Source organism: Simochromis diagramma, unplaced genomic scaffold, assembly GCF_900408965.1.
Source record: "Simochromis diagramma unplaced genomic scaffold, fSimDia1.1 OVJJ01000387.1, whole genome shotgun sequence".
NCBI lineage: Eukaryota > Metazoa > Chordata > Actinopteri > Cichliformes > Cichlidae > Simochromis > Simochromis diagramma.
The window spans coordinates 113502-129823 of NW_024387152.1; the positions used below are offsets into that span (position 1 = coordinate 113502).

Here is a 16322-nt window from a genome sequence, read left to right on the forward strand (position 1 = left end):
CCCTTCCCCCACATTTACTCACAAACTCACACATCACTGAAGTAGACAGTCCTGTCTGCTGCACCGTGACTCATTAATCAGATGGATTCTGGGGCACATGAAGGTGTGTGGTGGTGGTGGGGGGGTTGGCACGCAGAGATGGCAGCTCCTATTGCACGCAGGGTAATATTGATCTCGTACTTACTCATCTTACCAATACCATTTTATACACTTGTTTTACACCCCTGTGTGGCTGGTGGTATGATTCATCATTTGGGGGTTGGGGTCCTACTGTGTCATTCACATAATGGGTGAGTGAAATTTAAGACAGATGTTTTGTTTTCTTCTGACCCCATAGAGAGAGTAGTGAAATGAAATAGGGTGTCATTAAACACAATCTAAAAACCTGCGCTTAGGTATTTATGTCAAGGGACACCCCTTTAGCCTAGTGGGTAGGACATGCCGCCCTTGTACCAAAGGCATGTCGCATCTCCTCCGTCTCCCTGTTTTACTTTTTCTAAGACATAAATCCCTGAAAAAAGTCTCAAGTCTTTGCACGTTTGTGTTTCACAGGCATTGTCCATGAAAATGTGAAGATGGGTTCAGATGGGGAGAGTGACCAAGCATCCGGGACGTCCTCTGATGAGGTTCAGAGTCCAGTGAGGGTCCGTATGAGGAACAATCACCATCGGCGCATCTCTAATGAGGTATGATGATCTGGGACACGCCCACACACAAACACACACATACCTTTAGCCCAGGCGTACTGTACTCTTTGATCAAGAGGGAAAATGCACCTGCACTCAACATTATTAATTGAAATTCAATAGTGATGCCAAAGACTGTCTGAAATCATTCACTCCTTCACTATTCACCTCACAATATTAAGTAGATTTTATGTAGGAAACCATACCTTGTGGCTGATTTTAGAACTAAAATGATAGATTGGACAGGCCCAAATATCAGGGTTGGCCTGTTGCTGATATACTGGTACTTTTTTTTTTGGTTGATAAATGACAAGAAAATACATAAAAAGAAATCCCAAGTTAGAAATTAGGCAAAGAAAGAGAATAATTTTCTGTCTGTGCTGTATGTAAAACCTAAATAAATAGAAAGAGGACATTTCTTATTTTTTGTTACTTTACACTTAGACCTTAGAAATAAGACCATTCCTTTGTCTTATTTCCTTGCATGTACACTTCTCAGTGGTAGCTGTCTCTCAGTTAGTATACACTATACACAGTGTATTATATGATAGACTGTATAAAGTGAATAGTGAACAAGTGGCATTTATGTGGTACATCTAAAGGGATCTCTTATTCACCTTTTCAACCCCATATTTTTAACCTTAGACTTGTTCAAAATAAGTATTATTTTACTTGGAAGAGCTGTTGTCTTAGCTCCCTTTCCACTCCTGTTAACATAACTCCTTTCTACTGATTGGCTGCCCCTTGCAAACAGTGAACAGCAGATCTTTGTGTCTGTGTCCAAAATGACCGCATCACTTACATCTCACTTACTATCATACAAATCATACAAGTGTATTTAGAGCCTTTGATTCATAGGAAATAACACACACACACACACATCCGTAATTAATATATATATATATGTGTGTGTGTGTGTGTGTATATGTGTGTGTATATGTATATGTGTGTATATATATATATATATATATATATATATATATATACAGTGGGGCAAAAAAGTATTTAGTCAGCCACCGATTGTGCAAGTTCCCCCACCTAAAATGATGACAGAGGTCAGTAATTTGCACCAGAGGTACACTTCAACTGTGAGAGACAGAATGTGAAAAAAAAAATCCATGAATCCACATGGTAGGATTTGTAAAGAATTTATTCGTAAATCAGGGTGGAAAATAAGTATTTGGTCAATAACAAAAATACAACTCAATACTTTGTAACATAACCTTTGTTGGCAATAACAGAGGTCAAACGTTTACTATAGGTCTTTACCAGGTTTGCACACACAGTAGCTGGTATTTTGGCCCATTCCTCCATGCAGATCTTCTCGAGAGCAGTGATGTTTTGGGGCTGTCGCCGAGCAACACGGACTTTCAACTCCCGCCACAGATTTTCTATGGGGTTGAGGTCTGGACACTGGCTAGGCCACTCCAGGACTTTCAAATGCTTCTTACGGAGCCACTCCTTTGTTGCCCGGGCGGTGTGTTTTGGATCATTGTCATGTTGGAAGACCCAGCCTCGTTTCATCTTCAAAGTTCTCACTGATGGAAGGAGGTTTTGGCTCAAAATCTCACGATACATGGCCCCATTCATTCTGTCCTTAACACGGATCAGTCGTCCTGTCCCCTTGGCAGAAAAACAGCCCCATAGCATGATGTTTCCACCCCCATGCTTCACAGTAGGTATGGTGTTCTTGGGATGCAACTCAGTATTCTTCTTCCTCCAAACACGACGAGTTGAGTTTATACCAAAAAGTTCTACTTTGGTTTCATCTGACCACATGACATTCTCCCAACCCTCTGCTGTATCATCCATGTGCTCTCTGGCAAACTTCAGACGGGCCTGGACATGCACTGGCTTCAGCAGCGGAACACGTCTGGCACTGCGGGATTTGATTCCCTGCCGTTGTAGTGTGTTACTGATGGTGACCTTTGTTACTTTGGTCCCAGCTCTCTGCAGGTCATTCACCAGGTCCCCCCGTGTGGTTCTGGGATCTTTGCTCACCGTTCTCATGATCATTTTGACCCCACGGGATGAGATCTTGCGTGGAGCCCCAGATCGAGGGAGATTATCAGTGGTCTTGTATGTCTTCCATTTTCTGATGATTGCTCCCACAGTTGATTTTTTCACACCAAGCTGCTTGCCTATTGTAGATTCACTCTTCCCAGTCTGGTGCAGGTCTACAATACTTTTCCTGGTGTCCTTCGAAAGCTCTTTGGTCTTGGCCATGGCGGAGTTTGGAGTCTGACTGTTTGAGGCTGTGGACAGGTGTCTTTTATACAGATGATGAGTTCAAACAGGTGCCATTCATACAGGTAACGAGTGGGGGACAGAAAAGCTTCTTACAGAAGACGTTACAGGTCTGTGAGAGCCAGAGATTTTCCTTGTTTGAGGTGACCAAATACTTATTTTCCACCCTAATTTATGAATAAATTCTTTACAAATCCTACCATGTGGATTCATGGATTTTTTTTTCACATTCTGTCTCTCACAGTTGAAGTGTACCTCTGGTGCAAATTACTGACCTCTGTCATCATTTTAAGTGGGGGAACTTGCACAATCGGTGGTTGACTAAATACTTTTTTGCCCCACTGTATATACACACCCCTGCACGGTATGTACCACCGGCAGATAGAGGAGGTGGCTGATATCCAGAAATCCTACCAGTGGCTGGACAAAGCTGGACTAATAGACAGCACAGAGGCACTAATCATGGCAGCACAAGAACAAGCTCTGAGTACAAGATCCATAGAGGCTGGGGTCTATCACACCAGGCAAGACCCCAGGTGCAGGCTGTGTAAAGATGCCCCAGAGACAATCCAGCACATAACAGCAGGTGCAAGATGCTAGCAGGCAAGGCATACATGGAACGCCATAACCAAGTGGCCGGCATAGTGTACAGGAACATCTGTGCCGAGTGTAACCTGGAAGTCCCAAGGTCAAAATGGGAGATGCCCCCAAGGGTGGTGGAGAATGACTGAGCTAAGATCCTGTGGGACTTCCAGATACAGACGGACAAAATGGTGGTGGCTAACCAACCGGACATAGTGGTGGTAGACAAACAGAAGAAGACGGCCGTGGTGATCGATGTAGCGGTTCCGAATGACAGCAATATCAGGAAGAAGGAACACGAGAAGCTGGAGAAATACCAAGGGCTCAGAGAAGAGCTCGAGAGGATGTGGAGGGTAAAGGTAACGGTGGTCCCCATGGTAATCGGAGCACTAGGTGCGGTGACTCCCAAGCTAGGTGAGTGGCTCCAGCAGATCCCGGGAATAACATCGGAGATCTCTGTCCAGAAGAGCGCAGTCCTGGGAACAGCTAAGATACTGCGCAGGACCCTCAAGCTCCCAGGCCTCTGGTAGAGGACCCGAGCTTGAAGGATAAACCGCCCGCAGGGGCGTGCTGGGTGTTTTTATATATGTATATATGTATATATATACATATATATATATATATATATATATATATATATATATATATATATATATATATATATATGTATATGTATGTATGTATACATTAATTATGGATGTGTGTTTGTATATGTGTGTTAAGTATTTGTATACAGTGACCTCAATATTTTAAATCTTGAACATCTATTATTGCAACTGTACATTTATGAGAGAAAAATATAACAGGCTCTTTTTATTTTCACTAACTTGTGTGTATATGCGAGTGCACCTGTGCTATCTGACAGATCGTGTTGCTGTTTGCTGCTGAATCTCTGAGTGCCGTCATGTCTCGGTCAGGCTGCGTGTGTCCGTTTGAAGGAGCTGCAGAGTGTTGAGCACAGCAGTATTACGGGAAATGCCTCTAGATACAGAGCCTCTCACTGCTGTGAGCAGTGGATGGGACTAATTTAGACCATGTTTACGAGAGAGAGAAAGAAAGAAAGAGAAGGAGATGGATTGGCAGTGTGGGAGAGGAAAATGTTGGGGTGAGAGTAATTACGGATGTCGGTGTAATTATTGCAATGACAAAGAAAAGGGAGATCCAGGGGAATAGGGCTCAGGAGATGATAAGAGAGAAAGTAAAGAAGAGATGGAGGACAAATTGATGGCAGGAGAGAACAAAAAAACAATGTTTTCTCTGTGCCACCCCCTCCATTCACCCCTTCCCCCCATCTGCCTTTCTCCCCTCAGGAATCTGTCTATTCCTCTTTTCCTCTGCTCCTGCATCCCCCTCCTCCAACCCTCCCCCCCCCACTCCTTTTCCTAAGTATGTGGATGGCACTCTACCACAGTGCCAGCCCTCTCTCACTCTATTTCTCTCTCTCTCTCTCTCTCTCTCTCTCAGTGTGTGCAGTCATGTATCAGGTTAGAGACATGCATCGTTGAAAGCGCATGTGTGTGAGTGCATAGAAAAACACATTTAAGGAGGACAATGAGGGAGCTACTAGAGCTGTTCTGCATTGTGAGTACGGGGGCACACATGTTTTGTTTTGTATTTAGATCTTTATTCAGTCTCTACCAGTGAATAAGAGGGCAGGAGTGGCTGTGTTTGTGAACTTTTGTCTATTGTTACGCCTTTGAAAGACAGTGTGGACAGTGAATTTTGTGTGAAAGACTTTTGTTGTGATCACGAGGTGTCACTTTCATTATAAATTGCATAAAATATCAAATGTTTTGCTTGATGAAATTTGCAGTCATTTGTATTTATATGTCTAACACTATATATGGTGTTGTAGTGCTTACACGTATTCGTCTCTTTTATGATTCCAAAGTTGAGCTTACAAATGTGCTAACTACAGCCAGGAGATATTTCTGTGCAAGCGACTGTGGCTCACGTTTACATTGTCTCACATATACTGCTAAAACATGCAGAGCGTTGCTTTAGGATTCATCAGTTGTCGCCATCCATATAGTTTATAGTAGTGATGAAGTGCTTTGAACGCCTGGTCAGAGACTTCATCATTTCTTCACTACCAGACACACTGGACCCACTACAGTTCGCTTACCGTCCAAATCGTTCCACAGACGATGCCATCTCTCATCTCCTCCACACATCACTCACTCACTTGGACACTAGAAGGGGGAATTATGTTAAAATGCTCTTCATAGACTACAGCTCTGCATTTAACACCATAATTCCCTCCACACTCACCACCAAGCTGGAGCATCTGGGACTCAGCTCATCTATGTGTCAGTGGATCTCCAACTTCCTAACTGGCAGACCACAGGCAGTAAGGATGGGCGGACATGTCTCAGCCTCCACCACTCTCAGCACTGGAGCACCCCAGGGGTGTGTTCTGAGCCCCCTGCTGTACTCTTTGTACACATATGACTGTGTGGCCACTACCAGCTCCACCACCATCATCAAGTTTGCTGACGACACCGTCGTGGTGGGCCTGATCTCTGATAACAACGAGACGGCCTACCTGAAGGAGATTAGGAATCTGGAGAACTGGTGCCAGAGGAACAACCTCCTTCTAAACGTCAGTAAGACAAAGGAGCTGATAGTGGACTTCAGCACTAAGCAGGAGAGGAACTACCAGACCCCTGTCATCAACGAGTGCCCAGTGGAGAGAGTGGACAGCTTCAAATACCTCGGAGTTCACATCACGCAGGACCTGTCATGGTCCTGTCACATCAACACCGTGGTGAAAAAGGCCCGACAGCGTCTCTACCACCTCAGACGCTTGAGAGACTTCCAACTGCCCTCCAAGGTGCTCAGGAACTTTTACTCGTGCACCATAGAGAGCATCCTGGCGGGAAACATCTTAACCTGGTTCGGGAACAGCACCATGCAGGACAGACGAGCTCTACAGAGGGTTGTGCGGTCAGCTGAGCGCACCATCCGTTCCGAGCTCCCTGACCTGCACTCAATCTACAGCAGGCGGTGCTGGACCAAGGCCAGGAAGATCGTGAAGGACCTCAGCCATCCCAACAACAGACTGTTCTCTCTGTTGAGGTCAGGAAAGCGATTCCGCTCCCTGAAGACCAACACAGAGAGACTGAGGAGGAGCTTCTTCCCGCAGGCGATACGGTCTCTCAATCACACCACCACACAGTACTGACCCACACATATGGTTCTTACACACACACTGGACTTTCTGGACTTTGTTTTTGCACAACACTGGTCACTATATTCTTCATTTCCGGTAATACTTGTACAGCTGCTGTTATTGTGTATATATATTTATATTTAGATTTCTTCATACATTCTTATATAGTTCTATATTGTGTATTGTGTATTTTGTTGTACAGTTATTTTATTTTCAACTTTAATTTATATATTTTATCTTATTCTTCCCAGTTAAATTTACCCTTCATTCTAATTTGTGTTGTACAGTTATTTCATTTTTAACCTTAATTTATATTTTATTCCTTCCTAGTTAAATTTACCCTTTTTAATTTTTCTTTTTAATTTTTCATATTTATTTCCTATCTTATTCATAGCCTTTCCTTTTTTTGTTTTCTTTGGGTCACGAGCAGTTGTCCAAGCATTTCACTGCATATCGTACTGTGTATGACTGTGTACGTGACAAATAAAATTTGAATTTGAATTTGAATTTGAATTTGAATTTGAATTTGATATATATACTTTTTTCATGTGACATGCATGTTGTGATGTCAGCCAGTCAGTTCAGATAAAACTATTAAAGGCATACAGTCCCTCTACCTCTCATCTTCAGGCATATACACACTTTAATATCCTCCTATTGCACGGTTACATGTAAACAAACGTATCACTACATATTCACACCGAAGACACACACTTGAGGGGTGTTTTGACTGGGTCACCTAACTACTGCTGCCATGGAAACAATGTGTGACTGGCACCTTGCCGGTGATCGTGTCACAGAAATTTGCATTCCAGCAAAGACTGGAAGGTGAAAGTTCTTCCAGTGGCTAGAAGCTGTTAACAACACTGACTCAAATATATGATGATGTTTAATTCCTAAAATTGTGTCTAAAATGTGATCGTCTAAAGCTAAATACTTCCAGAGGGAGAGGCTGCACTTAGCAATTGAAGTCAAAAAGAACTACAACACGAATTAATTAGCAAAAAAAGTAAAAGATAAAAATATCAAGCGTGCTTTCATTTTGAAAGAAATGCAGATCAGCCAGGAGCCTATCCCAATTGTCATTCATCTTGAAGAGAGACACTCATTTGCATTTACAATCACACCTATGGGCAATTTAGCATGTCTTTGGTCTGTGGGAGGAAGCCGGAGTACCCGGAGAGAACCCAAGCAGACATGGGGGAAAACATGCAAACTCAATGCTAATAGTGCATTATGAAAATGTAGCCAAAACTAGCCAGTAACTAGCTGGAATTTATCCTGATCATGTGGTGGTCTTGCACTGGCATCTTATTCAGCCATAGCGAGCATAGGTGTTATCCACATCATCATTCGTCAGTCATTCACAGCAGCAGATGGCACCTGTTAACCAAAGGTCTGCTCTCATTTGACAAACTCGCAGCCAGGAGAGACAGATGGAGCAAGCTGCTTGTGAGTAGACAAGCAACCAATAATATTTAAAAAGAAAAAAGCTTTGATTTGATACCAGATCATAATGGTTAATTAAGGTGAAGTAATAACAAGCTGATAAATGATGAGGGAACGAGATTTATTTAATGCGCATTTGTATATCTTTTTTTGTGACATATCATACCAAACCAAATTTAAAAGGTACTGAATATCCTGAATATTTCAGGACTAATGTCTTTATAGTATAATTGGTTTTTAATATTGAAAATCATGTTTCAGTTTCTTCATGTCTCCTTTTGTTTATTTGTTCTTCTCTTTTAGGACATAAACAAACGTTTGTCTCTCCCAGCTGATATCAGGCTACCAGAGGGCTACTTGGAGAAGTTTGCCATGAACAGCCCGCCCTTTGACAAACCCATGAGCCGCAGGCTACGACGCGCATCATTGGTCAGTACTTAATTTATCTGTGTGCACATTTGCATCTATATATATGTGTGCAAAGCAGTTGAAGCTAGTCTCTGATGTCATTTTGTCATTTTATCTGGGTGTGTGCTTGCCCTTTTTCATGCTGCTTTGTGTAGAAACAAAAGTAATGTAAGCTTTCAATGCCATTGTACACTACTTAAATGCTTGACCAGGGCCATTATTGTCTAAAAAGCACACACAGAGCAACGACACAAACATAGACTCACTTTAAACACACACTGGGCTATGCTATAGTGCTTACAATGCCTCAGTAGGGGCATGAATGATAGATTCTGAATTATGCATACAGGCCAAGAGCATTATGGGTATGAATTGGGGTCTGGCAGTGAGAGGAGGGGTTGTTCGGGAAAGAAATAGGCTTGTATTCATGAATATGCAGCATGTCCTTTAATTGTTGAAGTGCCCCTGCTCTGTCACTTGATTTTTATTTTGGTCACACTTTTTTTTCCAAATTACTGTTTTGTTTCTGCCATCGCTCCAACTTTCAAGTTTCCTGTTATACATTACTGTGCGGTGCCCTTTGTTTCACTCCACCCACATGCTTGCTTAGTTTTAAAGGGAATTCAGTGTACTTAGTCAATGCATTACATTAAACAAGATTACTGAAAGCCTGATATTCTTTGGGAAAATATGAAGGACTCATCCTCCATCAACCGTTTTTGCTGTTATTATCAAACAGGTCCATTTGCCCGCCTCAATCTCTCTGCTTGAAGCAACTTAATGACGTAGCTTTTCTGCAGGAGGCTCACAGACTTGAAAGCAAAGAGTCTCTGAGGGGAAGTATATGGTATAGGGTGGAGCAGAAGAAGAGGATAGTCATATATATTAGATGTATAGTGTGCGTTTTCTTGGGTTTGCCCAGCTGTGTGGAGCTGTGTATTGTTGGAGTTGTTGTATGTGTGTGATGTAATAGATCAATCAATAATTCAGCAGAAGTGTCAGTCTCATCTGCTGCAGCTCCTCTCCTGACTGGGATTACACCCCAGGACACCTTGGGATGAGCTAGAGAGCACGGAAGAGAAAGGAAATGTACAAAAGGAGATGGAAAGAGAGGACTAAAAGGGCTTGAATGATAAGATGTCAGGTTTAAAAAGGGCATGGATAACTGAAAAATGCTAAGCAAATGTAAGTAAAGACAAATGGAAACATTAGTGCCACTCTGTAGCTGGATTTAGGTTTTATACCAGGAAAACAAGGTTTTGATTGATCCTGAGCACTCTGCCGAGCTTGCAGCCATGTATTCAGAAGATGCATCACAGCCAGACTGTTTTTGTTCTATTAGTCCTGGTCGGTCCTTTATATAGGGTAATGCATCCATGCAAAAGTGTGTTTCTGACCGTGCAGTAGTCTGAACATGGTTTGCACAGTATGTACGGTATTTAATTGCTTTGAATTTGTGCTATGAAATGAATTAGCCTGCAGAAATTCCTCATTCACTGCTCATCTGCTCCTGAAATAGTTTAAGTACATTTAAAAGGAGCTAAAGATGTTTAAAATAAATGGTTTCACAAGAGATTTAAGTTTAACTAGAGATTATCTAGTGAAGGAATCCCATTGGCTGCGATGACCCATGGGTACTCAATGGTATGACATGAGTCCTGAGTGCTTGTGGATTTTACCACACCTTTCTTGGTTCTCAGCCTTTATTTTTACTGTGGAGTTGTGATGCTATCAAGTCAAAATTTGTCCACAGACAGGCAAACAAACACCTCCCAAATTGCTTAAAAAAATTCCTTCATGGTATTTCCTGTTGCAACAAGCAATACCAGTTATCCTGTTATGTTTGGAAAAAATGTTTCTGAGAAAACTGATGTAATAGCCTTGGGGCTGCCTGTGCGCTTGTCATACGTTACGGTAATGTAGATCATGTTTCCGGTATTCCATCGCAGACTCTGAAATCACGTGTTTTGAGCGTCGAATTGTTGCCAGTGTAATGCAAGTGAAGTCGGTATCAGTTTTTGCTCATGGCTGTTGCACATTGGTAATCAATTATTCACAGGAGTCCAGTGAAACTCCGTGTTCCATGGCACTGAGGAGCGAGATGTCATTTTATCTCGAAGCACAACACTTAATCATATTATGCAGCACTCACTTCTTTCCACGAACCCGTTCAACCTTACAGCAACAGAACACTGAGCTAAAAAAACTTCAATGCCTATTATTATGTCCCTCTCTATTTGCTCATGTTGTGTTTTCATTGTAAGTCACATATGATGCAACTGTCAACTGATGAAAGCCAAAAGGACTGCTAAGTATTGTGCAGTCCTTCAGTTTTCTTTTTTGTTGCTGTTGGCAGGTTTACATGAACATGGTGACAGTGCAAGTTGGTTTATTGGCCGATTGATTATAGTTCTGAGGAAGCTTCGTGTTAATGAATGGCCTCGTCTTTCTTCCCACCTCTCATTTCCTGCCACCTCTTCTCTTCTCAGAAGGCTATCATTTTAGCTTTCCCACTGAATACTATAAATCCAGCCTCGCTCTCAAACTTAAGCTTTCTTCTAGGTAGCACATAAAGAAACTGTAATTACAAGTGAAATATGGATAATTCGTTTGATTTCTTTGTCAATAAATATCTTCTTGCAGACATTTCACATCCTGCATTTTTTTGTACTATGAGTTCATCAGCCTGTGTCGCTCTGCAGCCTGAGACAAGACACTTACACTCACATATTGTTTGGTTTTATCTTACTTCAGTTTTGTCACTAAAACTTGGCCTGACCTAGTTCTGCTGAGTAAGCTCGCTAGAGCGTTGGGAATGAAATGAACCTATTGCCATCAAAAGCATACGCAGGCGCACAAGCTCACACTTATGAAAAACATGGTAAGGCAGTCGGAGAGCGCTGCTGCACACCGGTAGCAGAGAGGTGTGCCTTTCTGTGTGCACGCACTCCTTCACGAACAATGATTGTTATTATAGGGGTTAGCGCTGGGGGAGGTGGCAATAATGTCTTTGTGTGTGGGTGTTTTTTTTGTGTTAGATTTACGTTTAAGCATAAAGTGTGTCTAAGTGTATGTATTATAAAGTACATGCCCCTGCTTTACATAAAAGCTCATATATCTACTCTGATTGATGTTTTTCTTTCATCTTTTTTGTGAGTTTGAAGGGCTGAAATTGACCTGTAACAAATAAAAGCACTGATTTAAATACACAAATAAGAATGTGTCAGTTAATTAACAACTTTTGCACATTTAAACTCCTGCTTACCCATGTCCACACTGACTTGTCTCAGTGTGTAAGTATGCCATCTTGTATCCGAGCTTATTCAGATGTGTTTTTTCTAGGCATGCCTTTAAAGACATCACATGCTTCAACAGCTAACTTGGTCACCGGAGACCCTCCCCCTCCCTCGCACACGCATACGTACATGCATTGGCCTGGGACTTTGTACGATTGTCACGATGGGACAGACTAAATTAAGAGGGTTGAGTGTGTTCATTATAATGAATGTAAAGGAAACGTCACACAATTAGACAAATTATTGAGGAAAAGTGAGAAACAAGTGACAGGCATAAACCCTGACAGACCTGTGGGCATCACAGCTTTATATAGCGACATCCATCCATAATTCATGACTTCAAAACCCAGGAGCCACATACATTATACAGCTAACCATGTATAACTGAGCTCAGGTTTATTTCAGTTATCACTCTGCAGTGTTTACCTTCCACATCTTTATAGTCTATAAAAATGTTTAGATATAAAAACGTAGTTGCCATATTTGATTATCTTTGCTACACTGACACCTTGTGGCCAAAAAGTATATGTGCATCTGTAAATTACGTCACACCTTCCCAGTAATGACAGTTAAAGAGCCTTTGAAGAGATGCAGGTTTCTAGATAAATGTTGATATTTTTGTCCTTTTCCTTTGAAAATATTATGTCTGCAGACTGTTGTTGATGAATCACACTCAAAAATACAGAATAATCCTAAAAATTGCTCAAGCGGCCCTGTAATTTGTACACATTACAGGATAAAAAAAGGCCTGGTGACTCAGAAACCTGCAATTGTCGGAGAGATTTCAAAAGTAGTGAGGCTGACAGTTAAATTAAGTATGATGCAGTATCCGATCAGGCTGTGCAAAAGCAAGATTTGACCTGTCATTGCCAGCCTCCTCAAACGCCTTCTCTCTGTCCTCCACAGTCTGAGATCGGCTTTGGGAAACTTGAAACCTACATCAAACTGGACAAACTAGGAGAGGTGAGGTCAATAAAGAGCCACCAGCAGAAGCAACACAATGCAAACAAAGTGTTCATCCACTGTATTTTACTCATTCATTTACTGTTTGTTTTTTTCACATCTCTGCAGGGGACCTATGCGACAGTATTTAAGGGGCGAAGTAAGTTAACAGATAACTTGGTCGCCCTGAAAGAGATCCGCCTAGAGCACGAGGAGGGCGCGCCCTGCACCGCTATCCGAGAAGGTACTAAACAATAGTTGTGATTTGGAAGCACACACCTCCAAAGTCAACATGGCACACTTGTACATACAGACAAAAACTTGACAAAGTGTCTTGTAGCGCCGCAGGCTGTGACTGAAGTATGAGCCATGTTACGTCTCACAGCTTGTCTCTGTTTGACTGACAGTGTCTAATCTGTCTTCTCCTCCAGTGTCTCTACTGAAAGACTTGAAGCACGCCAATATTGTCACTCTCCATGACATTATCCACACTGACAAGTGCCTAACACTCGTGTTTGAGTATCTGGTGAGTGTCACTTTGTTTTTAATGTGTGAGTTACATGAAACCAGAAACTACAGACAAGCACTTTCTTTTTTTCTCATCAGGAAAAAGACCTGAAGCAATATATGGACGACTGTGGGAGCATCATGAGCGTTCACAACGTTAAGGTAATCTAGAGTATTACAAGCGGTCAGTATTGAAAAATGGAAAATGTGTCTGGTGGCTGATTGTGTTGTTTACATCCTCTTCTCTCCACATCAGATCTTCTTATTTCAGCTTTTAAGAGGTCTGGCGTACTGCCACAGGAGGAAGGTCCTCCATAGAGACCTGAAACCCCAGAACCTGCTCATCAATGAAAAAGGAGAGCTCAAACTGGCAGACTTTGGTATGTCACCTTTGTCGTTAACTTAAAGGGCAGATAGTTTTGTATAATATGCTGAAAGTTCCTTTATTGCTTAGTTTTCTAAGGTTCTCACAAGCTAATTACTTAAAATATTATTTTTGTCTCATTTTGATTATTTCAGATTTCAAAGATAGGCTCAAAAAACATGTGGACTGGAGGAGGATTGATCCATCCTCCTCCAGTCCACATGTTTAAGTATTTTTACGCAACATGGATCCATCAGAGAGTGAGATAAGTGTGTGTGTGTTTTTTAGAACCCAGTAGCCTTTTATATACACCCTAACCCAAACAAGTACGAGTCCCACTAGCAACTCCTAAAGGTCATTGTTAGGGAAAATATTCTAAAACACTTCTTCAGTAAAGACTCAGAGAAGAGAAACACACAGAGTTCTTGCTAGCAAGGGCAGTCTCAGAGACTCGCGCTGAGCTTTGCCCTGGTCTTTATTTATACTTCAGTGGTGTGTGTGTGTGTGTGCGTGTGTGTGTGCGTGCGTGTGTGTGCGTGTGCGTGCGTGCGTGCGTGCGTGCGTGCGTGCGTGTGTGTGTGTGTCCTGCTGATCAAAGGGTCATAAAAGCACAAAAGGTACATCCTTGGTCAGGAAAGGGTAGTCTCCCCCTCACCCTAAATAACATGGTGAGGAAGTCCAGCAGTTCATCTATATGTAAAGAAGCACTTAAACTAAAACAGACATAGCTACGTTAATCCTGCCGTAAAACAATTAAGACAAGATGCGACCTCTTCCCATGCTCCCAGGATGTAGGTGTCATGCTACTCAAAACAACATAGTTTGGAGTAATTACCCAACACTCCCCTCCTTTGGTAAAAGTTGTAACATGATATTTCATTAATTCCATGTCACTTCATATGGAAGCTAGCTTTATGCATGATCTTTTTTCAGGTATTGTGTATCTTATTTGTGCCTGATACTATTCTGCCTTTCTGTATTTTGAGTTTCTGTTCTCCTTAATGTATGTATTCATTATATTTAATGCTTTTTTATGCATTTTAAAGGCCCATCCTTGTGCATAGCAAGTTTGTACTTTATAAAAATAAACAGTAAATATGTAAAGTTAAAAAATGTAACAAGAATTGATCTATGTCATAGAACACAAAACTTTAAAGTTCATCACCTACAACACTATGCAAAGTTGAAAAGCTGTTACAGAGTTTGGATAAGACATCTTCTCACAGGTTCACAGGTGGTGGCCCACATTACAAAACTGGATTTTTATGAACTAGTCTCACTATTTAAAATCAGGTTTGGCTCGAGCTAAGTCGGTCCCTACGAAGACCTACTCAAATGAAGTTGTGACATTATGGTACCGACCACCAGATGTGCTGCTGGGCTCCACTGAGTACTCTACACCCATTGACATGTGGTGAGTGGACACATTTATCAATACTGCCCATTTTCATTGTTTGTGCAGCTGTCACTTCTGAGGTACCAGCATATTTCAGAGTAGAGTTGTTTCTTTTGTCTTTCATCAGCATTTAAATACTTTGTATGGATGTTAGGACACAAAGATTGTAGAATTTGGTTAAAAAGGTTCTTTTTTCATATTTATGTATAGAATTGGAGAAAGTTAGATTTTTAAAAATCTTTTGCTTTATGCATTAGATAAAAACAACCTCTTTGCAACTCGTTTATAGTTTTACATCCCCTGGCAGCCTGAATCTGCATAATAGATGACTAAAACACTATAATTTTGTACTACTTTATTGTCGTTCTTCCAGGGGTGTGGGCTGCATCTTCTATGAAATGATCACAGGCAGACCTCTCTTCCCTGGATCAACTGTGGAGGATGAGCTTCATCTCATATTCCGCATCCTTGGTGAGACACCAATGGAATTTGGATGAGCATTTGCTTTTATGTGTGCGTGTACACTGTGTGCATGTGTATATTAAATTATGCTCTTTGTCTTCTCCAGGTACTCCCACAGAAGAGACTTGGCCTGGTATCACCACCAGTGAAGAGTTTAAGACATACAATTTTCCCCGCTACCACGCAGAGCCCCTTGTGAACCACGCACCCAGGTATAAAGATCTAGTGGAGGCCTGCATGTGCAGATTAAGATTGATTTTCTGGAGGAAAACGTAATGACCGTTTGGAAACAGTGGGAACACCAGATTCCTGCGCAGCTTTTGATCTCACTGGCACTCCTCTCGGTTCTTTCCATCCGCTCTTAATTTTTTTCTCTGCTTTCTGTCACACAGGATAGACAATGAAGGTCATGACTTGCTCTCAAAACTCTTACAGGTAAAGAACATAATTAATTACAATTATCTGCTGTTTACAGATCATGTACACCATAATGATTTTGTCTTTATGTGTCCCTAGTTTGAAGCAAAGAAGCGGATATTGGCTGAGGATGCTCTCAAACACTCTTATTTCAAATGTCTTGGAGAACAGGTTCAGACTCTGGCTGACAGTAAGTTCATGCATTTGACTTGAATATCCACATTAATTGCACAAACACTGTCCCGCCTAACCTTTGTTGCTTGTTTTTCTTTTGGTTTTCTTTTTTAGCTGCATCCATCTTCTCTGTAAAAGGGATTCAACTCCAGAAAGATCCCGGAAAGAGATCCTCAGTCTACCCAGAGTCATGTAAGTGCTCAAGATTTAAAAAGAAAAA

At 41.7% G+C, this 16322-nt stretch overlaps 1 protein-coding gene across 7 annotated transcripts in view; it reads left to right on the top strand.

Annotated features, from left to right (window-relative positions):
- The window catches only part of LOC120743671 (cyclin-dependent kinase 17-like), a 42729-nt gene that overhangs the window by 21301 nt on the left and 5106 nt on the right, over window positions 1-16322 (top strand). For all 7 annotated transcript variants that reach the window (XM_040047386.1, XM_040047385.1, XM_040047388.1 and 4 more), the window contains 13 exons: window positions 553-686; window positions 8440-8565; window positions 12747-12803; window positions 12912-13026; window positions 13214-13308; window positions 13389-13451; window positions 13546-13669; window positions 14947-15067; window positions 15423-15520; window positions 15618-15723; window positions 15904-15946; window positions 16028-16118; window positions 16217-16294. In XM_040047386.1, the coding sequence (XP_039903320.1) occupies window positions 553-686; window positions 8440-8565; window positions 12747-12803; window positions 12912-13026; window positions 13214-13308; window positions 13389-13451; window positions 13546-13669; window positions 14947-15067; window positions 15423-15520; window positions 15618-15723; window positions 15904-15946; window positions 16028-16118; window positions 16217-16294 (1251 nt within the window). The remainder of the gene's footprint in view (window positions 1-552; window positions 687-8439; window positions 8566-12746; window positions 12804-12911; window positions 13027-13213; window positions 13309-13388; window positions 13452-13545; window positions 13670-14946; window positions 15068-15422; window positions 15521-15617; window positions 15724-15903; window positions 15947-16027; window positions 16119-16216; window positions 16295-16322) is intronic.